This window comes from Typopeltis vanoorti, chromosome 6 (genome assembly GCF_054136105.1).
Source record: "Typopeltis vanoorti isolate ZY-2024b chromosome 6, IOZ_Tvanoo_1.0, whole genome shotgun sequence".
In the NCBI taxonomy this organism is placed as follows: domain Eukaryota; kingdom Metazoa; phylum Arthropoda; class Arachnida; order Uropygi; family Thelyphonidae; genus Typopeltis; species Typopeltis vanoorti.
Genome location: NC_143554.1, coordinates 55,558,642 through 55,584,270, shown reverse-complemented (window position 1 = coordinate 55,584,270; position 25,629 = coordinate 55,558,642). Strand labels below are relative to the sequence as shown.

Sequence of the window (25,629 nt, the reverse complement as noted above, 5' to 3'; positions counted from 1 at the left end):
GGTCTGGAAGACAGAATAGTAAAAAAGATTCAGAAGAACTGAAGCAAAAAAAAAAAAAAAAAAAGAGGAAAAATGAAAATAGTCAGTACCATTATTGGGAGTTCCCCTTCAGCACAAACATGTGCCCAACAGGAAAGGGATAAATGCCTGAGGCATTTGTATATAGATAGTTAAACCTGTTGCATCCATTTTCAGTGGCAGCTCGTGGCTAGAAATCATGGGGGGTGCTGCAACTTTAGAAATATACATATACACTGTAAGTATAGTGTATATGTGTTCGGATAAAATATCAAAATTATGGTAAAAAATAAACAAAAAATTTAACATGAAACAATATTGTTTATTATCGATAAAATTATAGAGTTTGGTATAATTCAAAATTACTTAAAAATAAAATATATTCTTCTTGTTATGTTTCATGAAAAAATATTGTTTATTATCGATAAAATCATACAGTTAAAATCATATAATTCAAAATTACTTAAAAATAAAATATATTCTTCTTGTTTTGTTTCATGAAAAAATATTGTTTATTATCGATAAATTCATACAGTTTAGTATAATTCAAAATTACTTAAAAATAAAATCCATTCCTTTAATTATAATTAAAGGAATGGATTTATAATTTTTGGACATTACAATTAAATCCTTTACAATTGTAATGTCCAAACACGATAAACACTACGAACACTCTACTACTGGCATAAACTGCGTATAAACAAGTGGAACTGAAAGACGGACAGTGCCACATTACGCTAATAGCTCGCATCTGACTATGACATGCATACGCTTGAGCACGTAGCAATATGACACTGTGGTAAACACAGTGCTGCTAGCTTCCTTCGCCCTCCTAAGTGCTACAAGATGGATTTTTATTATTTTTTATACCAAATAAGAGAATTGTATAGGATTGTTGATGATAAAATTAAATATTACAAGCAAATATAAATAAATTAATAAATATATTTATATATCGAGAAAAATTGGGGGTGCTGCAGTTCTGCAGTGCCTCTGCATTTGCCGCACCTGTCCATTTTTACAGATATTTCCATCAGGAGAAGAGAGGAATGAGAGAAAGATTGTCAAAGATGCAGAATGAAAGGGAGATGTCAAATAATGGCATTTCTGTATATTAATCCTTTACTAAAATATCACCAAACTAAGACTGCTTGAGGATTATTCTACTTGTACAAAAGAGGCTCTTGATGCCAACATCACTTGGCCAAGTGTACCATAATGCAAAAACATTAGAAAAGGGTCACTACTGAGATAGATTTTGTTGTACAAGTACAAGAAATGGTCTAAAAATGTAGGTGATCCTTCAGATCAATAACCTCAAGTGACCTAAAAGGATTATTCTAACTCATTACTCTTGATATGAATCATTCCATCGTACTTAGCAGTGGTTCTGCCAAATAACACATGCAAAAGTCTCACCTCCATATGAGAATAGGGAAAAGTCTGACACCAAGTCAAACACCAGCCTGCTCAAGCAGCCAACAAGTACCACTAATCTTCTAGATCAAGCAGATACCAAAGGGCCCAATTAAAGTCACTTCAGTGGGAACTATACCCTAAAACCATGGTTGAAATCAGTGGTTAAATCAATGGAGAAGGCATACATTTCTACAAACAAGTAGTAAAATGGAGTATCTCCATATTATTAAATACACAAAATCAGACACAGCAGTAGAAAGTTTTAAAAGCAGAATATAGTTTTTAATATGGTTTTATAAACAATATTAAACCAATAAGCAAACCACCTCTATATGAAAACAGACCAGTCGTGAAGGTACATCAATTGTATGCTTATGCTTGTGTAAAGGATTAAAACAATGGCATAATTTCTGGTTATGTATAATATACTTTATAACTTGGTGGTATAACCCTCTACAACTATCACTGTTCCAGAGTATTTAATAATATGGTGATACAACATTTTACTACTTTATATATAACTTTATATATAGGTCAAATCAATGAGTAAAGATCAAGCCAGTCTGAATAGTAACATTTCCCATAATATTTTTGCATTATAGGATACTGAAGCAATTGATGTGAAGTCAATAGCCCTACAAGGATATGCTGAAAAGTTTTGATAACCACCATGAAGGAATTGAGGTAGAACCATGTAACTTACACATTATTCTACATATTCCCCAGGAAGTGTTATACACTTGTTACAATGATGCTGCATCATTTTCAATCCACTGAGAAAAAAGTCTTTGCCTTTTTGCACAAACCAGTTCTCAGCTGCAGATATGACTTTACCACCTAAGGTAAATTTTATTCCTTACAAGTGTTTCTTTAAATTTGGGAATAGGAAATAGTCCAATGGGGCATGTGTTACGAATAGGGTGGATGAGGCAGACATTGAAAACCCAAGTTGTATATTGCCTGTTGGGTTTCATGAGCAGTGTGAGCAGAAGCCCTGTCCTGCAAAAACAACACATCTCTGCTCAGTTTCCCACAGGGTTTTCCATTCAATACCTCCTTGAATTCCTTTACAGCTATTGAATAAACTGCTGCTGTAACAGTTTCACCTTTTTTTTTTTTTGAGGTACTTGGTAAGGATTACATATCCCAAAAGACAATGGCAAGAACCTTCCCTGCGGACTTTTGGGTTTAGAACTTCTTTGGCCGTGGAGAACCTTTGTGTCTCCACTCCATTGATTATTGTTTGGTCTCTGGGTCATAGTGATGAAGCCAGGTTTCATCAACAGTCACAATATGAGCCCAAAAAATTTGCATCTGCTTTCTCAAAATCCCCTGAGATGAAAGCACATGTTCTCTTCTGGTTCATCTGGTCATCTGGACCTGCAGAAGCTTGCTTCTGCAGGTCCAGATGTTAGTGGATAATGACCACAACTTGTTTCCTGGATATCCCCAGAGTCTTTGCAATGTTTGCAGGTGTGATTGCTGTGGAAGGTCTTCCTGACTTGAGGGAATTTGTTGGATATACTGGGACATAGTCCCCTAAAGTCTCACACAAAGTTTGGTGAATCTCAATTGAGGACATTTCTTACAGCAGGAAAAACTTGATGATGGCTCGCACCTCTGTGTCTTTGAATTTCTTCAAAATCTCTGACATGTCTTCTTATATATCTTCTTAAAAAGAACAGTTATTACAATTTGATGAAACATGGAGGTTAAAGGGTTTTAAGATATGTTCTTTCTTGTGGTTATATCAGTTGCTTTAATATAATTTTTGTTCTAGGTTTTTATCAGAACTTTTCAGCTCCCCCCTCGAAGGGGCTGGTAGATTGTGAAGATACTTCACATGCAAACTTTTTTCTGCTTACACTTGAATAAAGGATGAAATCAACAATATATATACTTTGTAGTCTAGTGGTAAACTTTCTACAACTATCTCAGATCCAGAGCATTTAACAATATGATAACACTCCTGAACTAGCAGGGCAGCTTTGGAGTTATGTCTATCCATGAAGAGTGGGAGATGTTATTCATGATTTTGCTTTACACAATAAGATACTGTGTTATACCTCTGAAGTGTTATTATGAATTACTGATGTCAAAATTGCTACAACATTAGAATTATTAGAACATATAAAGCAACCAGTTCTCGAGTGTTTATTCATGACCACCAAATTCCTAAACATGTTTCTACCCCTTTATTTATCTTCACACTGTATTTTCATTATCCTTAAACTTTCTTTTCAAACAAATTATAATTCACAAGTTAGTTTAATGTATGCTATCAGTGAAGCTATGTTTTATTTTTAGAATTAACAAAAATATAAAAACAAAATACCGTAAGCTGCTCTTCTTTAAGATCGGCTTCAGATTTTTCTTCTGAGACATGTGAAGCTTCATTTATTTCTGAAGTTTTCCTAACCTCAGCAGGTTTGGAAAATTCCTTTGTTATGAGATCGGGAATTAATCTGTTAAAAAAACAAGTACAAAACAAAATTCTATACTTAAATTTAAGAGTAAACAAGTATCACATTATTATTATTATTGTACAGGCACCTCCATGGAGTCTGTAGATTCATTATATCATGGGAGACTCAAACTATCCACACACAATATCTATCATGTCTATCCATGAATCCATTATCAAAAAAATTGGTTGGTTTATGGTTTATTGACACAAGAAAAAAAGGTCATACTGTGTTATAGCAAAGGTAAGAGCAGTACATAAATAGTCGAAATAAATTAGTAAGTAATGCATATGTATAAAAATTACGTTAAGCAATGCAGTATCTACATATAAATAAAATTACAGTCAAATGTGTTTTTTCATCATCATCATCATACGTATCAAGGATTTAGGCCTAGTATGGCCTGTTCCGGCCTTAGAAGTCATCGTTGAATCGTTTAAGAGGACGTCCTGGTTTTCTTTTTCCTAATGGCTTGTACTTTAAGGCTTGTTTTGGTAATCTTTCTGTTTTCATTCTTTGAACGTGTTCCATCCATCTATGTTTATATTTTTTAATTTTTTCAATTACTGGTTCTTGGTTTAGTTCTTTCATAATATCTTCATTTCTTTTGTGATCAAATAGGGTATACTTTGCAGTTTTTCTCATAAACTTCATTTCTGCTGTTGTTAATCTTTGTTTGTCTTTTTGTTTTATTGTCCAGATTTCGCTTCCATACATTAAGACCGATAGGGCTAATGTATTGTATACTTTTAGCCTGGTTTGTTTTTGAACTTTTGAAGGTTTGGCTTAAATATAGAGTTAATTACTCCTGTTATTTTTAAATATTTTGCAATTTTTATGTTTATATCTTTTTCATTTTCATAAGTGATCATACATCCTAGGTAGTTAAATGAATTCACCTGTTCTAAGATCTTGTTATCTAATACTATTTTAGTTCTTGCTGGATCTTGTCCTTTAAAGGCCATAGTTTTTGATTTTTCCGTTGATATTATCATACCATAATCTTTGGATATCTCATTTAGATTTAAAATAGCTTTCTGTAAGTTATCTTCAGAATTTGTAATTATTATTTGGTCATCTGCAAAGAGGAGAGTGTTTAAGTTAACTGTAGGTGAAAGTTTAATTCCTTGATGTAAATTTTTACTCCATTTTATTATTATTTCATTTAAGTAGATATTAAAAAGAGTTGCTGAGAGGGGGCATCCCTGTCGGACCCCTTGGTTTATCTCTCTTGTATATGATAGCTCATGATTTAATCTTATTTGTATTTGATTATTTTCATATATACTTGTGACAGCTTTTAGGATATTATTTGGTACTTGTCTTTCTTTTAATATGTTAAATAATATGTTTCTTTTAACTTTGTTAAATGCTTTTTCAAAGTCAATAAATGCAATATGTGTTTCTAAATTATATTCTCTTCTTTTCTCTATTATTAATTTTAGGCAGAAGGCTGGGTCTATACATGATCGTCCTTTTCTAAATCCATTTTGTACCTCTAGAATAAAGTTTTCGGAATATTTCATTAGTTTGTTATTTAAGATTCTGCTGTATATTTTGTAACATGAATTTAGTATACTGATACCTCTATAGTTTTTAGGGTCATCTCTATTACCTTTCTTAAAGATAGGAATCAAATGTGTTTGTACATATTAATTCTTTGTAAAAGGTTAAAAACATCATGCAATGTGCCTGAGTGTATGTAGCTTGGCTAGATAGGTAAAAATTTCATTCCTCTCTCTCTCTCTCGTGTAAAGTGCTGACACTCCACCTAAATATGAAAAATAGTAAGAGACACATGTTGCAATTGGATCATCATCAGCCCTCAGTAAACAAGAATGTGTAAGATGACTATGACCTAAGTGGAATCTAGCAAGAACAACTTCTGCTCTTCTCTTCATATTGGCTAGAATGTCAATGCTTCCTACCATGATGACTGTCATTGGGCAATTAGTTTTGATCTTGTAAATTGTCTGTATGTGGTACTGTTAAGTAGCATGTTGAAAAAGTATGAGCTGATCTAGCAGCTGCATCTGCAGTCTCATTTTCCTTAATTTATGTTTATGTGTAACATTATTTTTTAATGGTGAATTCACTTGATTATAAGTTAACCTATCAAGAATAAGAGTTACATTTTAATGTTAGGATATGCTTAAAATATATAAGTTAATAGAAATTGACTTACTTCACTAAATGTGTGAGATTTACAGCTTTCAAGCAGTGCTGTAAGGATAATACCAGACTCGTGCACGCATGCACACACACACACACACACACACACACACACACACACACACACACACACATATAAAGATATGGAGAATTTTTGAAACAAGTTAGATGAAAGCCTCATTATTATTATTCTTTCATAAAGAAAGAAAACTGTTTTAAAGATTATTATCTGTTGTATTATAAATGGTGGACAGGTGTGAAAGAAAGTTAAAGTAACTTTGGAACTCGATATGTGCATGAGGAATATACAAAGTTCCATTAATCAGAATGATTTTATTATTATTATTATACATGAGACACCTCCAGGGAGTCCAAAGACTCATCTGACCACTAGGCCAACCAGGCTAGCTTTTTGTGCTTGTTTTTTGGAGAATATACGTGGAAGTAAATTTTTAGAAAAAGGAACATTTTCTGATTTTTATACAAACTATTAAAGGTGAAATCTAAGAGTATTCTACTACTATTCATATCGAGGACTGTTCAAGTTTGAACAATCCTCAATATGAATAGTAGTAGAATTGTTTCCTTTTTTCTTTCTATTTTTCTGGCAGGATAAAGAACTGTTTTTTGTTGAAGAGTTATAGAAACTGCTTCTTTTAACTTTTATTAGAAATGCAGACACAATTAATAGAGATAGATGTCTATCTTCATGAGTAAACAAATTTAGTTTAAAGTTATCAGTGGATTAAGAGATAGCAAATTTTGAGGTCAGATAAGATGCAAATTATTTAATAATCTTCTTAGGTCTTAAGATGAGTTTCTACTGTTGTTAAAGTTTACTTCAGAATGTTTGCAACTTAATTCCCTTATGAAAAATGCTTCTTTCAAACTGCAGTCTTTTGTCTTGTTGAGTACTACCACATGAATTCTTTGCACATGATTCAAATATCTGAACACACACCCAATTTCCACTCGAAATCGTCAGTTATACAAATTGCTACAAACTGGCTCGTATGAATTTGCAGATGGAATCTTCAGAAATAATGTTTGTCCATAGGTTTTTGGACACCAGTGTAGAAAATGTTGTTAGTAATTTTTGCTGTTCATGGGATTCTCAAATTTCCTCCATGTTCCTAATTCAAACAAATCAATTTGCTTTCTGTCTTTCATTTTAATGATCCAGCTTGAATATCCATACATTAAGATGAAAAGACAATCACCTTTCAATTCTAACTTTTGTGGTCTTACTACAATCTGTATCTTCAATAATTATTGTCAAGTTTAACATAGCTTTTCTCCCACATAGCTATCCTTTTAATTTCATTTTCACACTGTCCATTTCTTATTCCAGAGCCAGTAAATCATAACTTTCAATTACCTTTATTTTATCTCTCCCTAGATCAAAAATTGAACCAAATTACCAGTAGTCATTACTTTTATCTTACTGATATTTAATTAAGTCTAGCTCTTTTTTTTTTTTTTTTAACAGAATCAACTGCTCCAGATCTTTCTTAGTTTCTGTCATAAGAATTGTATTATCTGCATATCCAAAATTATCATTATTTACCTGTAATCTTCATTTCTAAACCCCTGCCTTGTTCCCTTTTCCACTTAGACACTGCCTGTTTCTCCAAAGATTGTTTTTTTACTGAACTTTTTGTCATACCATTCTTTGACTAAGAATGGTATGACAAAAAGAATTAAATACAGTCATTCCTTGACTTACGTCTGTTCGAAGATACGTCCATGATCTCACAAAAGAATAAATATCATTTTCGACTTATTTTCAAACAAGATGCAAGCAAGCAGCATAAAGTAAAAAGTAACAATGCATCATGCACATTCAGCGGCAATCAGCACGTGTCTTTGCCAGTTCCTCTGTTGATTTTGTGTTTGAGAAAGAGGTCATTTGTGTGTTTATTATTAAATATTTCATGAGATTTTGTGCAACATGGCACTCTACAGGCCCAATCAAACAACGTAGTGAAGAATCACAAAAAAACAAAGGCGAAATTGATCTTGAAATGAAGTTGCAAGTTATAAAGCTTACCATGAAGCTGGTAAGCCCGTCAATGTGATTGCACATGGCTTCGAATGGTCTTATTTCACAGTGACGACCATTTTGAAAAATAAGGATAAAATCGTAAAGGCTGTGAAAGGATCTACTTCCATTAAATCGATGATAGTGACGAAACAATGGCAAGGTCCTATTGGTGATGTGGAAAAGCTACTTGTATCATGGATAGAGGACCTGAACCAAAAGTGCATACCCCTTAGCACTATGACCATAACCGCTAAGGCACTAAGTCTCTTCAACATGTTGAAGGAGAAAGAAGAGCCTGATTATGACTAAGAATTCAACACTACTTCCGGTTGATTCATGAGATTCAAGAAGAGTTCTGCACTGCATACTTTAGTGAATCTGCAAGTGCCAATGAGAAGCCTGCCAAGGAGTTTGTGGAGAAATTAGATAAATTATTATGGGGAAGATTATTTGCCACAGCAAATATTTAATATGGATGAGAGCTCCTGTTTTGGAAAATAATGTCCAAGTAGAAATTCATCCACTAAAAACTAAAATCTATGCCTGGTTTCAAAAATCTTAAAGACCATATTATGATTCTGTTGGGGGGGGGGTAATGTGGCTAGATATAAACTGAAGCTACTTGTGATATGGCACAGTGAGAATCCATGAGCCTTCAAAAACATTAGAAAGCACACTCTTCCAGTTCATTATTGGAGCAATAAGAAGTAGTGGATGACTCAAAAATTGTTTGCGGATGCCTTAATCAACTGTTATGCGAGTGAAATGGAAAGCTATTGTGTGCAAGATTTTATTAATTCTAGATAATGATCCAGGTCATCCACCTGACATCGGTGATCTTCACCCCAAGATCAAGGTCATGTTTCTCCCTCCAAACACTACTTCATTGATCCAACCGATGGATCAGGGTTCTTTCAGTGTTTAAGATTTATTATCTACGGAGAACTTTTTTCACAAGTCATTTCTGCCACTGAAGGAAATGATCAGACTCTTGTGCAATTCTGAAAAGTATTCAATATTTATCATGCAATTAAAAATATTGCTGTGGCTTGAGACAAGTGACCTTTCAATGTATGAGTGGCATATGGACAAAGACATTAAAAAGGTTTGTGCATGATTTTGGAAGTTTTGAAAAAAATGACGACCTTTGTAAGTTGAGTAAAGAAATAGTGGACCTAGCAAACAATCTGAATCTCGAAGTGAATGATGAAGATATAGTTCAATTCATAGAAAGTGCCCATAAAGAGTTGACCAACGAAGAATTGATTGAACTGGAGGAACATGTTGCAGAAGAGGAAGAATGAGAAAAGGAAGAGGGAAAAGAGAAACAAGAAGAGGTAGTTAAACAATTCACAGTGAAGGGTTTTGCAGAAATGTTCTCTGCAGTTAGCAATGTTCTCAAAATGGCTGAAGACATGGACCACAATGTTGAACATTACTTATTAGAAGAAAGGAAAGTGTGATGTGTTTGTTTGCTATAAACAAATTTATGATGAAAAGAAGAAGAGGAATAAGCTAAGCATATTGAAAATTTTCATCATAAAACAAAAGGTTACACCAGAAGAGCTGCAGCCTGGTCCTTCACATAGGGAAGGTAATGAAGATGTGATTGTGATAGGAAGATTTGGGTGATTATTCTCCTGTTTTATAGTGGCAGTAATGCACAGCACAGTCGTATAAGCTTTAAAAATTAAATTGACAGTATACTTATTAAGGTTAAGTTCCTAACCCCCCAAAACTCTGTTGATTTAATGTATCAACTTACTTCCTGCCGGATGGAACGGAACCCCGACGTAAGTCGAGGGATGACTATATTCATCAAATACTTTAACATAAATATAGCAGATGAATACTTTTAAAAAAAATTCTCTTTCCATAATCCATCTCATATTTTCTAATTCCACCACTGCTAAAACTTCCCTTGTCATTTCCATTGTTCATTTACAGTTCCAGCCTTCTTTTGGATTACTTTCAGCATAACTTTATTTTCATGGAAAAGTAACCCAACAGCTCTAGCTGTCATATTCTCTTGAATTTGACTTTTTTTTTTTTGGGAGAGGGGAGGATGGCATGAATGAGGGAATTATCACAAATTCCCTCTTTCAAATTCTCTTTCAATGTCTTTTTTTACACACTCCCTTTACAAACATCTTCAATCTTTTTCCCCCACTTCTTCCACAAACTTTTCCCAAATTACCTTTCATCACTCCCTAAAAACTTTCCTGTAACTTGATTTATTGTTCTAAAAAGATATCTCATTCTTATTGCGATATTATTTTACCTTGATTTTCCCTGCACCTTTAGTTAGTTAAATGTGTTAATTTTTCCTAGCTTGCATCTGTAAATATTCATTCAGCTGTCTAAACCTTTATTTCCCTGAAGTTGCATTCTTCCTCTTTCTTTTGCTATTTGACAGCCTCTTCTGAGAGCCATTTACAATCTCTTTCTCAATGAAATACTACTTCTGTTTCTTTTTTACTGGTTTGTTTCTTCCCACAGTTCTGCTATATCTTTCCTGTCTTATACAAATTTAACTTCTATCCAACTTCTACTTTAAATGCCTCTGTCATGCAATTTAGATCTAATACAGTATGTTTGTTTCTACTTCTTTCAATTTAACTTAACTTCAGCAAGTAATCAGTAATTCATGATGTTATGTGCTCCACAGTCTGCACCAGGTAGTGTTTTTTTTTTTTGTTTGTTTTTCCATTGCTTCAAAGCAGCTTTAATCACTACCTTTTTCCCATGAACACCCTTTTGATGTCTTCTAACCTGGAAATCCTATCTCCTGGAACAATAATCTCAGTAAGCCTGTTAGCATATAAAAAAACAGAAGTATGCAATGCACGTTGGCCTTAGATATCACTGCCTATCTGCATGGGGCAAGATATTAGGTAAAGCTTGCAGTTCTGTAGTCAACTTTGCTCAAGTTCACCTCTCTATCAAAATGAAATGTGCATCTCGCTTGGATAAATATAGATACAAGTGAACATGAATATAAGATAAACTGCATCCTTTATACTACTGTTATCACATGGTATCATGAATGCAGAAGACCTAAGAGCTGAAAACAGTAAAGGAGAAATAAGAAAAATATGAGATAGGTGTGTGTGTGTGAGAGAGAGAGAGAGAGATTATTGAGATTATTGTTGAGAGAGACAGGTTTAACAACAAAAAAAAAGGCACAAATCTAATACTGGAGAACTGTAAGTGAAAATTAAGTACATATATATTGTAGAAGTAAAAACAGATTTGTCTTGAATTTATCAAAAAAATAAAAATAAAAATTCTCAAGTCCATGAGTTTTGGATACTAGAATCATTTAATGAAGTACATTCCATGCACTAAATAGTAAAAGGGAGTGAAACAATTAACTCAACTCCAATGTAGTGGGTGCTATTTAAAACAAAACAACAACAAAAAAAAACTTAAAGATTGATGTGGTTGGCACCATACCTTCTATACCCTGACATCAATGTTGGCAAGGAAGAGAAGGTACATTTTCTGAGAGAGCCTGTGGCTGAAACAGTGCCATCTCTGGATTTGATATATTATGCAGACTATCTTACGAAACTAAGCTATATGCTTACTGTTATTTACCAGAACTATAAACAGTGATTAGGTTAGTAGAGGATTTTTTTTTTTTTTTTTTTTTGAATGGTGAGCCCACTACCTTATTATTTAGAGGACTGAGGTATCATTTAAAATACCACGTTTTCTGAAGCAAGATTCTTCTTGCTAAATAGCATTCTTATTCAGCCATGCACATCCATTGTATTAAAGTTGAGTAAAAAGTTTCTGGACCATTATGGAGTTTAAAAAACATGTCTCATAAAGCTAACAGCAAACAAAATGTCATCACTGATTATTAGCAAATGAGATTTCCCAGATAATAACAAGTTTACTATTGATTCCGAAGATATAAGAATACAATATTTTTACACATTTTTTTATGGAAAAGCTGAAGTGAGTAAAGAGGAAAATTTACTCTTTTTGATACAAAAGGAATGCTCATTTCCCCCCAATAACAATGTTTACAACAACTTAAACAAAGAGAAGACCTTATCTACAATTACAGATATAATAAATAATACAGCAAACAAAAAAAACTTAGATATTATAAAGATATTGAACTGTTCTTACAAGGGAAAGCAAGAGCAAATATCAAGTTATCTAAAATTAAACACATTAGCTTTAAAAGAGTGCCTTACCTTTCATTAACAGTTACTCTGATGTGATGTTTGGTGACACCAGTGCTTTCTGATTTCTCACTATTGAGATGAGAGCGATATTCCCCTAATAGGCGTAACTCATTACTGGGTTCTAGATACAAAGACATATCTGTAGCATTTGATGAGCAAAGCCAAGTAAGTGCTTTTTGAGACAGGTCAACTGATGATATACTTGAACCATGACGTACCATTTTCTCAACTAAGTACTCTTCACATAAAAGCAACCTTCCTAATAATTTACAAAATATTATACTAGATTACAAAAATCTATCTAGTAGATCCATCCAACTAAATCATAATAAATATGTTGTAGTTCCAAAGCAGAGAAGAAATATTTTGAAAATTTTAATATTATGTTGGGCCTGCACATGATAGGTTGATTGGTCAACTTATTGTATATTAGTAACATATATAGAAAGAGATCTGAGAAAGGAGGAACTTGTTCACATCAGATTTTAAGGCCTGTGCATTGTAATCCTTTGGAAACACATGGGAGGGAAGGATTTTCCAGAATACAGCAGCAGCAGCAATTAAGGATGTGATTATGGAGATGAACTGCACAGGAGTATTAAATGGCAACTGCATGTGTTTCAATGAATTTGGTAGAGAGAGAGGCTAGTTCTGATTAACATTTACTATGAAAATATTTACAAAACAGGAACCAAAATTTGGGATTCAGTGGCAAGCCCTGAAGAAAACACTGACTGATTCAGCCAGAGTGGCATGTGGTGAGGTTGTCAGCAAGGATAGAAAAATCAGAACTTCATGGTGGACACAGGAAGTTAAAGAGGCAGTGAAGGAAAAGAAGAAAGCATATCAAAAGTTCCTGGCAAATAAGTCAGCTTGTGCTCTTAGGGAATACAGAGACAAATGTAAGAAAGCTAAACACTGTGTAAAACTAACAAAAACAAAAGTCATGGGAAGACTTGGTAAGAACATAGAAAATAAATATCAAGAAGGTGGCAAAATATTCTGAAGGTTGTTGAAGAAGCTCAGAAATGGAGGAAAGAGTGCTGTAAAAGGAATTAGAGATGATAAAGGTGACATGAAAACTGAATAAAAAGATATCCTTGAAGTATGGAGTAATTACTTCAAAAAATTGCTCAATGAAACAAGCAGTGAGGGCACAGTGGTAAAAAACACTTAACAGGCATGCAGTCAGAAATACATATCCATACTTGAAGTAGAAAAAGCCATCAATGGAAAGGCAGCAGGAATAGATGACATTTGGCCAGAAATGCTCAAGTATGGAGCTATAAAAGGCTTACAGTGGCTGCAGTGCAGCCACTGTAAGACTTTTATAGCTCCTTGTAAGACTTATAAGACTCCAGGTCTTCTGTTATTCAGAAGACCTGGACAGAGAGATGAATTCTGGATGATTGCAGTAGAGCTCCCATAGTATCCATATATATATATATATAAAGGATATAAAATTGAATGTGAGAATTACAGAGGTATTTCTCTACTGAATGTTCCTGGTAAGATTTACATAAGTATACTTGAGAAATGGTTGAAAAGGATTGTGGAAGAAAAGCTTGGTGAAGAACAAGCTGGATTCAGGCCAAATCAAGGCTGTCAGGATCAGATCTTCACTTACGACAAATAGTTGAGAAATCATGGGAATATAACAAAGATCTGTATTTAAGTTTTGCAGATCTGGAAAATTCATATGACAAGGAGCAAGAGAGAAGCTATTCAATACGCCACAGTTATATGGTGTCAATATGGCATTATATCAAGCAACACTTAGTCTATTTGAGTTGTATGTCAGCAGTTAGAATTGAAGAAAGTACAGGAAGATGGTTTAATGTTGAATCTGGTGTCAGACAAGGATGTACCTTATCCCTTCTGTTATTCATTATCTATATGGATCACATTATGAAGGAAAGTGTTATTAAACCTGACATCAAAATTGGAGAAGTTAATGTCAGCTCTTTGCTTTATGCGGACAATGTCATACTTCTAAATAAATCCACTACAAGTTTGCAAGATTCCCCGACTAAATTGAATAACTGTTGTAATAGATATGGTATGAAGGTCAGCATTAAAAAGACAAAGACAATGAAAATAGGTAGAATTGTTGAAAATGTCAACTGTGTTGTGAATGGGGAACCTGTGGAACAAGTAAAACATTTCAGCTACTTAGGCATGATTTTTAGTGAAGTAAAAATTAAATATGGAAATAGACAGAATCAACAAAGCTGGTAGGTAGGAAGTCAAATGAATAAATTTATATGGAATAAGAGAGAAATTAGTCAAAATGCTAAATTAGTTGTATACAAGATAGTGTTCAGACCAATCTGAGAGCTGGGTCAGAAGTAAAACACTTAGAGACTGCAGATATGAGAGTCCTAAGAAAGATTAGGGGCATGAACAAATGGCATCGATGGCAATATCATATTAAAAATGAGGCTATTAGGAAGGAACTTGACATTGTCAGCATCCAGGAATGCATTAGCAGAGCTTATCTCAGGTGGCATGGTCATTTAAACAGAATGGGCAAGTTAAGATTAGCAAAAGAAGTGTTCTGTGCCAGGTTGGCAGGAAAAAGCCCCAGTGGAAGACCAAGATATAGGTGGATTGATAAACGGTAAAAAGTGCCTTAGAAGATAGAAATCTAAGATCTTATAATGTTGGAGTCTTGACAGGTAACAGACAGTTTTGGATGAAAATTGTAAATAGGAAGATAGTAATGATATAAATTTTTCATGTAGTACTATCATATCCTGTACACCCCCTTGAGGGTACATGGCAGGAATTTGATGATGATGATATTTACAGAAAATGCATGCAGTATATACCTGCATGCATTTTCACCTGTATGAGAGCAGTTAGAGTGAGTTGCTAAGAGATGAGTCATTAATCAGTTTGATTGCACTTGTCTGTAATGCATTGAGTATTTTAAGGGATCGTTTGGGGGGGGGGGGGGGTACTGCACCAGACTGGTTAGCAGTACTCAATGGACGGCATATTTTTGATTTGTACAGGATTAACAGCTGTTCAGAGGTAAAGTAGTGCTTTGAGCAAAACAGGAATCCTAATTTTGTGAATGTTAAGGAGGCAATGGTTATTATGCGTTTATGCCAAGAGAGTCTTGATGACAAGTTATTATTTTTAATTTTTATTATGTTGGGCCCATACACGAGAGGTTGGTTGATCAACCTTTAGTACTGTGTATGGGTAGTAGGAATGGAAAGAAGAAAGTTGTTTTCATTTGATTTAGAAGCCTGTCGATTGAATTCCTTGGGAAATACATCAGGGGAGAGACTGTTCCACAGTACAGTAGTAGCCAGGATGAAGGAAGAGGAAAAGAAACTTGTTCTGTGGGTTTCAAGGTGTGCTGTGAAAGGATGTTGGGCAGCAGCTGTTCTGCACAGCTAATTTCCTCTCATACAGTGACTTTGTCTTCCTTACCATACTGGCCATCCTTCTGGCCTGTGTGTGTGTGGGGGGGGGGGGGCTTCAACACAGATTCGCATGGGAGGAAGGAAACAGAATTATGGAGTTACTAAGGAATAATTACGAGGTAGCATGTGATGAGTTTGAGAGTGCTAGATCGAGTAATTGCAAAGACAGAGTTATCTGATTCTTTTCGTATAGTTAAGTTTTATTTTAGCATACTGTCTGTTTTAATGGACTAAAATGTATCTAATGTGTCTATATAATGTGGCCAAATAACTGGTGCCTATGTACAGTGAGACAAAAGGTTGTGTTTCTCCAAGCTCCATATATATAGTTGACTCTCACTATAGCAACACCATACAACAAACTGCTGAAAAAAATCATACCAAAGCCCCATTGGTACAACAGTATACTAAAAGGCATTCATATACTATACCAAGCAATTCCTGTAGACCCAGGAGTATGCTATACTGTGAGTCACTATAGTACTCTCACTATAGCAACACTGCTAAAAATTATCTGCTGAAAGTGAAGGAAAGGGCATTGCTGTCCCAAAGTTGGCTGTAATTTTACCTTCTGATAAAAGGAGTAAATTTTTAGATACCTGAATTTTTTTCTCTTACAAACTTATTATTTTTGTAACTGAATGTTAATCACAGAGGTTGAACACCCACACACACACACACACACAAGAAGTGAAATAATGCCTCAAAAATTGAGTTACACTTTGTCATGAAAAAAAAAAAAAAAAGATTAATAATGAATGAAACCTTTTTATAGCATCATTCTTCTTCGGCTTCATTCCCACTCCAGTAGGGTTGCTGCAGGAGATCAACCTTCTATGCTCAGTTCTGTTCAAGGCCATTTTCTTCTTTAGTGTGAGGTCTTGGAGATCCCCTCATAAGCTGTCCAGCCATCATTGTTTAGGTCTCCCCTTACTTCTTTTGACAAGTGACTTCATCTCCAGCACTCTCCTTCCCACACAGCTTTTATTTTGTTGCATAACATGACCAAACCACCTCAGCTTTGATTCCCTAATCTTCCCAGATACTTGGATTACCTTCATTTTCCCCCTGATCAGTAAGTTTTTGATCTTGTGCAATCTTGTTACATCACTTGCAAGTCTCACCATTCATATTTCAGCTATGTCCATTCTCTTCTCTCAACTCTTGGTCCTCTGCTAGGTCTTGCTGCTATACATTAGTGCAGATCTTACTACCATTTTGTAGATCTTTCCTTTTAACTTCTACATACTTTTGTATTACACAAGATACCTGAAACCTTTTTTTTTCACAGTTTATCCACCCTGATACTGGATCCTCCTATTGAATTCTGAGTTTGGGTATGCATCACGTTTGGCCAAATGATCCTAGATAAGTGAACCTAGATACTGGCAAGCATGTGCCCTGCAATGCTATATGTTCTGCTGCTTCACACAACACACATACTCTGTCTTATTTCTACTGATCTTCAAACCACTGTTTTCCAATGATTTCCTCCATTGTTCGTCTTCCTTCTGCTTCCTGCTCAGACTTTGTGCAAATCATCACATAATCAACAAACATCATGGGTGATTCAGTTCTTACTGTCTCTGTCAACACATCCAAGAGCATAACAAATAAGAAGGGGGCTCAAAGCTGACTCTTGATGAACCTGACTTTTACTGGGAATGTGCCTCAGTGGTTCCTACTCCACATCTTATCCTTGTTTTACTACCATCATACATGCCTTGTACAAGTACATACTTTTCTGAAATCATTTTCTTTCTCATGCTTTTCCATATCTCTTTTCTTAGGACTATATCAAAGGCCTTTTCCAAATCAATGAAGATCAGAAAAAGTTCCATGTTACTCTCCTGGTACCTTTCATCAGTTGTTCCCTGCGTGGGCATAAATCCAAATTAGTCTTTGCTAAATGACACTAAGCTTTGCAATCTCTTCTCAATTACTTGTTCCCATACCTTCATAATGTGACTCATGAGTTTAATTCCTCTGTAGTTGCTACAGAACTGGGTATCAACTTTGTTCTTATGCATTGGAACCAATATACTCTCTTTCTCTCTCCATTCCTCTGGAATTTTTTTAACTTCAATGATTAGGTTAAAGGCATCAATTAACAGAGTCACGTCTAATTCAATTAGAACAGTGGTTCTTAACGGTGGTAGCATCCCCTTGGGGGTGTTGTGAATGCTGAGGGGGGGAGGCAGTAAGTGTTATAATACTACTAATATAATAAAAGCAAAAAATTCCATATTTAATCTAGCATCCCTATTTATATTGTATGTTTGGCAACACTATTCAGAACACTGTATGTCTGGCAATACTGTTCAAATTTATTTGCTACTTACTCTGATGAGCTTAAAATATTTGATTGGGTCATAAATCCATTTCTTTCTTTCTGATACCACCTCTGTTCATCCAAATTTGTGTGAAGAATTTAGTGACTTATTTCAGCAGTGTGGGTATGAAAGATTCTGTCCAAACATGCAATGCAAGTATCTTCAGCTTTGGCAAGAAATAAAATTACTGCTCATTGCTTTTCCTTCTTCATACTTGATTGAGAAAGGATTCAGCATCGTGTTGCAATCATTACCTAAGCAGTGAAAGAGATTGTAAATAAGTGAAAGAGGAGATATGAGACTTCGTTTGTCGAACACTGGACCTGATATTGAAAAATTAGCAGGATCTCATCAGGCTCAGGGAAGCTATTAATGATTGGCTTATTAAATACTGTAAGTTTAGATATTTTTTGAGTAAAAATTAATTTGTATCAAAGTCATTAATTTTAAATTAACTATCAGTTCAAATATGTTGATGGTAATTTAGGTTAGCCTAATAATATATGATAATTATCTCACTGAGTCATTAATCTAGTGTAAAACTAAGCAGGGGCATCAAGCTATACAAATAGTTGAAAGGTGCCAGGCAAAAAAGGTTAAGAACCATTGACCTAGACATTTTCCATACTTCTATATGGATGTTATCAGGTCCAACTGCCTTCCTGTTTTTCATCTTTCATTCCCATTCTTGTTATGTTAGGAATTAGGACAAAATATTTACTTATTAAAAATCTAATTACTGTGGCTTACATGTATATGTTTAGTTATGAATACTTCACAGATTTTGCCAAATAACAGAATGTTAGCAATTGGCTCCATGACTATATCTCCTCCATCCTTTTGCATATCCCTATTTATTTCATTAATTAATTTTTCAAAATACTTTTTGTAGCATTATTATTTTTGATTTTTGATTATTAGAGTATAGGGATGAAAGGCTTCATTCTGGAGTAATTGAGATATTAAAATGGAGGATATTATGGATCTATCCATATTTTATGGTCACATATAAAAAATAAACTTTAACAAGTTTTGATATTTACCACAGAGCTTATAGCCAGAGTTGCCTTAGTTTGCACTACTTAAAAAACACAAGCTCTGCTCAGGAGACCATATGTTTGCCTTTAATTAGTGCTTAACTTAGATTTCAATGGGCTGAAGCTGTTTCAAAATGCTGATTCTCAGAAACTTAGAAGAGATCAATCTATACCAGAAAGTCAAATTCAGCATAAGTGAAACTCTTGGTAGGTGTGCCAGTGAAACCTAATATAAGCTCTAATAAAAATTGAATATATGGGCTCCTAGGGCAGGGTTTATGTCTTTTAAATAGTGAAAATCAATACAATTTGATGCCAAAGGTTATGTTCTCATGAATGCTCTAGTAAATTTTGAAACTTTAAGTTTCTTTTTATATTTGGCTATAAAATATGGATGATCAATAATATCCTCCATTTTAATATCTTTACTTTTGATTTTACTTTCACTTACACTGAAACTTACCTGAGGAGATTGTGCAGTTTTTTGAATAGCATACATTCTAATAAGCAACAATCTAATATTTAAATCTTTAATGAAGTGAGCAGAAATTACACTGAGATAAGGAAGGAAGATAGGCCTTTGTATCACATCTGATTAATTACAACTCAAATCTTGTTATGTTTTACCTCCATTCCTATATAAGGTACTAAAGATCTGCAAGTCAGCCCCTTCAGCATGTCCTGTTGTGAATGGGATGAGCTCTCCAACTTATCTGTCACCAAAGCACTTTTCAAGAATCTACCAATTCCTATATCAGATATATTTTAAACTTAGTCAAAAAGCTTTTCAAATTAAATCTCTTCTTGCCATATATTTTGGCTAGTTTAGATGTTTCCATATTTACCAAATGCATAGTAGATGAAGTTCCCTTTCATATGGAAAATCTATTTTTTTTTTTTTTTTTCAAACAGAAGAAGGATAGAAATACAACCTCCATTCGAACTTTTTTTGAATGGAAAGTCAGATTTATAATAAATAATATGGTTTAACACTAGATAGTCCTTGTCTTCATTAGATGCTAATCTGTATACAAAAAGATATATAAAAGAAACTCTCTTATCTAACTGAGGTTGATAATACCAACCTGAGCTAAATAATTTTCTCCTTTTCCCAACACATAACAATAAAATTTAAATGGAACTGGAAAGAAATAATATACTGTCCTTTTTCAGATATCTTGATCAACAAAACCCAAAGAGGATGTAATCTTCGTGATGAATCTCTGCTCCACCTTACATAAAATTACTAAAATTGAGACTTATTAATACTCTGAAAACAGAGCATTTCACATCTTAGAGATGACAATAAAAAGAAGGAAACGCTAAGCATGTTAACTTCATCAAAGATTTATATATTCCTAATGCTCATAAGCAAGTCCATCATTAGGAGACATCAGCCTCCTAATGTCTCTTAAAGATAGTAAATCCTTTCCAGAAACATCCAAGTGCCTATAAAATTCACAGTTCACTAGCAGGAAGATCGTTAACTGGCTACACTGAGAGAAATCAGAAGATCAGGGAAGGAACATCACAATAACACAATTTTAATGGAATAATTATGGCACAAAGAGAAATAATTAAACAGCAGATTTAAATGTTTCAATATTTTGCCTCTGTCACAGAGAGATCTTCAGGAATACAATGTTAAAATTGTAATAACACACAAAAACATACAAGAAACAATAAGTAGAAGAAATAAAATTAGACTAAATGAAGACTCAAGTCTTATTTTTTATTTATTTTTATGTGAGTCCCACCCACAAAACTTATAATACATTCATCCTGTGGGGTGGGTTTCAAGAATAAATTTTTCCCTATTTTTTATTGATTATATATATATATTTTTTGTTATTTTTTAACGATGTGAGAAACCCCACTCTATGGATCAAACATGGAACTTTTTCAAGCCACTTTGGGGCTCCAATAAGTGGAGCAGTGGTCTCACACCAGGCAATTGAACTCCATCCTCCATCACTCACCTAAAGACATTCACAAACATCAACGAGCACAGCAGGATTGGAACCTGCAGCCTGCTGGTTGGAGAGTGGATACATTAGCCACTTGGCCATCCAGGCTGGCTTACGATTATTTCCCCATAAAAGAGTCTTTCAAACTTAAAGACTCTATTTAAAATCAGTAGCAGATAAAAAAAAAAAAGCCTAATATTAACAAATATGGTTTTATTAAACACAAATGGAAAATTTGTGACAGAAAATGACATAATACAGCTGATGCTCACTACACAACTCCTTGGGATGAGAGGACTTGCTTTATAATTTTTGTTTGGTATAGCACTGAAATCATGGGCTTTGGTTAGGACTTTTTTCTAGTTAATTTACAGTGCTGTTTGCTATATTCATAAAGCAATTGTATTATTAAAATATATATATCAGTACTAAACAGTGACCAAAAGTATTTTGAATAGAAATAAAAATGTTCTGAGAATGATCTATAATTTTTGTGAATGTAATAAAATAAATACACTTAAAACACACCAAGATCACTTTAAAACATTTACAGCAATACTCACCAAAAGCTTTCCACCAATTTTCAGTTTTTGACCTTCATAAAGAGAGAAAAAAACAGTCCTGTTATGCAACTATAGCAGTTTATATTAATCAAATTTTATAAAAAAATTAATGGTGTGTATTTTTTATAACACTTCAGAGTATTTTTAAGTGTGTCTTTTCTTTAAATCCTTTCTTTTAGCTACTATTATTATATCATTCAGAGATGCTGGATTTCATCAGCATTTCTGGAGAACAAAAATATTACAACATAAGGCACTTAGAATCAAGTATTTTTTGGAAATAATTCCAATTATAATAAGCAAAACAATGGATATCCTAGCATCACACTTTCCATAGTAGTTCACCATTAGGTTATTATTGCACAGACACCTCGATGGAGTCATAAGACTCATCATGGAAAACACAAACTATTTGCACAACATCTATCATACATTGAACTGAATACCTTGAATCCATTAACAGACAAAGCACTCACAACTAACTCTAGCAAACCACTCCATTCATTCACCATTCTCTAAACAAAAAAATCTAGTCCCTCATTAATCCTGTATTAATTAAGATGATTTGTACATCTCCAAAAAATGTTCTCTCAGAGATTACCAAATATAGTCTTGAATGTAATCACTGGAGGAAGACGATCAAAAGGCAGACATAATAAATTTAGTTTCATCCTTTATCCAAGTGTGAAATTTGCACCTGAAAATATCTTCAGGACTGAGGTAAGGTAGTACAACACCAGGCAAATCATAGCAAAGGTGGACCGAGCTAACTTCACTCCTATCTCAGTATCTCCCATAATGCAAAACACATCTCCTTGCGGATATGTATAATGTTATGCATTAATCGAAGGGCCACTACCCAGACTAGTTTCGACCTTTATTGAGGTCTCTTCAGTGGGAGCCAGGCCCAGAAGTGGAGATACCAGGCAGAAGCAATGGCGAGGTCATCTTTACCTACAGGAGTTGCCAAAAGATGTGCCATCTTTTTATTAAATTACTCTGGATTTAGAGAAAGATGTTCAAAGTTTATTTTTCACTTGGTTAGACTATAATAAATTTAGTTTAATCCTTTATCCAAGTGAGAGCAAACTAAGTTTGTGCCTGAAAATATCTTCAGGACTGGGGGTAAGGTAGTACAACACCAGGTAACTTGTAGCAAAGGTGGACCGAACTAACATCACTCCTATCTCAGCATCTCCCATAATGCAAACCACATCTCCTTGCAGATATGTATAATGTTATGCATTAAGGGAAGGGCCACTACCTTTTGAGAATTTGCCACACTTTGTTGCGAGATACCAGCTTCTAAACTTGCGCGTATAGTGGACTTCCCAGGATGTGCGCATAGGCTTCTCTAACACAATCCATAATTTCTTCATTTCACCCTGGATGTCCTGGCTGAGGAGCATTGCACAGGCAGCCTTCATCTTGGAATTTCTCATACCACGTCTTGATACTGTTGTACACATGCAGTTCTTCTGGAATTCTGCTCAACATCTTCGCTGCACTGTCACAATAAACGTGGTTCTTGCGTATTGGTTCTAATACACAAAATGACTTCTTACACTTACTCAGTGCCATCTTTACTACTATTGCCTCCTAGTGGCAAACCACAGCAACGATGCTCGGATGGTTTTCTCAAGCCAATTTGGAGAGTTTGTAGTTCTTTCTGTGTAAAACTCACCACTATCTGTTGCACAGTTTATTAGTGGTGAATGTTTAAAATGTTTCATGGACTTCTGAATAACCCTGCATGTTATTATTATTATCCAGGCCTCCATGGAGTCAAAAGACTCATCCTGGAAGTCATTTTTAGGAAACACAAAGTTTATCATACCACTCCTTAAACCCATTGATCGTTCCTGTTCCAACCACTCACTCACTCTCTCTCTCTCTCTCTCTCAGGCAATGCATTCCAAGGTTCAACCACCCTCCCAAATTATTTCATATATCATTTATGTACAAATTAAACAGCAGTGGTCCAAGCAGCCTTGCAGCACACTACTAGTCACTTTCTTTCTCCTGGATTCTGCTTCTTCATATACTACTTTTTTTGTATCTGTACATCAGCCACCCTTGTATCCATATCAATAGTTTCATATCAATCCCCATTTGTTACAGTTTGTGTAACAAAGTTCCATATAAATATCCTGTCAAACGCTTTTGCAAAATTCACCAGTATCATTATGTAACCATTCCCGTTATCCAACTCAGCTGTCACTTTCAGGTTGAAGATGATCTTAAAATGACTGCACCAATATTTTTGGTAACTTAATGCAGTTATACTTGTTGAGATTCAGGAAGTGACTCAGTGCTGATGACTTCAAAAATAATACCTAAGGCTTGTAATGATTTCTATGAGCTAGTCTAATTTTCTTACAATTTTTTGTCAGAATCAGCAATGAAGCACTCACCAAACCTCAACAAGCATAGCTACATTAATTTACCAAAAATTTCGGAGACAGTCATTTTAAGCTTCCATGTAATACACATAAACTGCTCTGAAAGATGCAATAATAGTTTTTTTTTTTTTTTTTTTTTTTTTTGCAAATTTCAGCTGTTCCTCCAAACAGTGACATTATAGTGAAATACCAGCAGTTTAATAAATCTCATTTCTTATTATGGTGTTATCAATTAATACCATTAAATATTAAACTGAATATACAGTAGTCCCCTCTTATCCACAGGGGATAAGTTCAAAAATGCCTCGCAGATACCTGAAATCACAGATAATACCGAACCCTATATATATATACACCATGTTTTTTCTTAAACATACAAACCTATGAGAGTTTAATTTATAAATTAAGCACAATAAGAGATTAACAACAATAACTAATAATAAAATAGAACAATTATAACAGCATACTTTAATAAGAGTTATCTGAATGTGAATGGAATCTTAGCAACCTCAGCATATGTTTATTATTATTTATTTATTATTTTATGAAGTCAAGAACGAGAATCAGTGCATTCAGCCTTGTATGACAGTTGGCTCTAGTCGAAATTTTTCTAAGCCTTTTTTCAACGGGTTCCCGAGTTAGTCAATCTCTGGCAATGGTAAGAGGGTTTTTTCTCCTGGAAACTCGGGTTTTTCGTCCCATAAACTCAAGAAAATCAACAGTAGAACACACATTATTTCAGACATTAAAAATATATTGTGTTAGGGACCAAGAGATGAAGGCACTTGTTGAGTCATCTCTCTTCACTGCATGCCGCTTAATTAGTGATAGCCTTGGGCCAGCTATCTCTGATTGGGTACCAGTGGAGATTGAACTGCCCACTCAGTCTCCAAAAGTTAGATAGGGCTAAACCGGCCTCACCTACTCCCTATACAGGAATAAAAAGGCGTTAACTGAAGTCAAGAACTTTCACCTTTTCCACTTAGAAGGAATGGCTTCTCTTTGGAATATCCAAATTGCATGCATCACTATTCTTGCAATTTGCGGCTATTATTAAGTAAAATAAGGGTTAATTGAACACAAGGATTGTGATACGTAGTAGTCGATCTGAGAACCACTCAGAATGCCACACAATTTAAAACTTATGAATTGTCACTGAAAAAAAAAAGCCATATGGCTTCATTTGATTGATGTAAAATTACGCAGGCAAAGTGGATATTAGATCCAACATTATTTCAAAGACAAATGTTTGCATAAACTATGAAAGTTCCATAAGTTGACCTGAGAACTAACGAGAATACAATCCTCGGAATCCTTGAGTTGCCTTAGTTTGCACTACTTGATTTAAGTAGCTAAGGCAACTCGAGGATGCTGAGGATTGTATTTTCATACATTCTCAGATCAACTTATGGAACTTTCATTGTTTCTACAAACATTCAGCTTTGAAATAATGTTGGATCTTTAATATCTACTTTGTCGATGTAATTATAAATTGCTTATTTCTGAAATTTCCCATTTAATATTTTCGCACCAGGGTTGACAGCAGGTAACTGAAAATGCAGATAGCGAA

General features: G+C 34.4%; 1 protein-coding gene across 1 annotated transcript in view; it reads right to left on the bottom strand.

The window, feature by feature from the left end:
- The window catches only part of LOC150105464 (bifunctional 3'-5' exonuclease/ATP-dependent helicase WRN-like), a 370,108-nt gene that overhangs the window by 66,619 nt on the left and 277,860 nt on the right, over positions 1-25,629 (bottom strand). The window contains exons 20-22 of the mRNA XM_090394834.1: positions 21,658-21,689; positions 12,330-12,579; positions 3,773-3,902 (exon numbers count right to left, since the gene is read on the bottom strand). Coding sequence (XP_090250960.1) covers positions 3,773-3,902; positions 12,330-12,579; positions 21,658-21,689 — 412 coding nt within the window. The remainder of the gene's footprint in view (positions 1-3,772; positions 3,903-12,329; positions 12,580-21,657; positions 21,690-25,629) is intronic.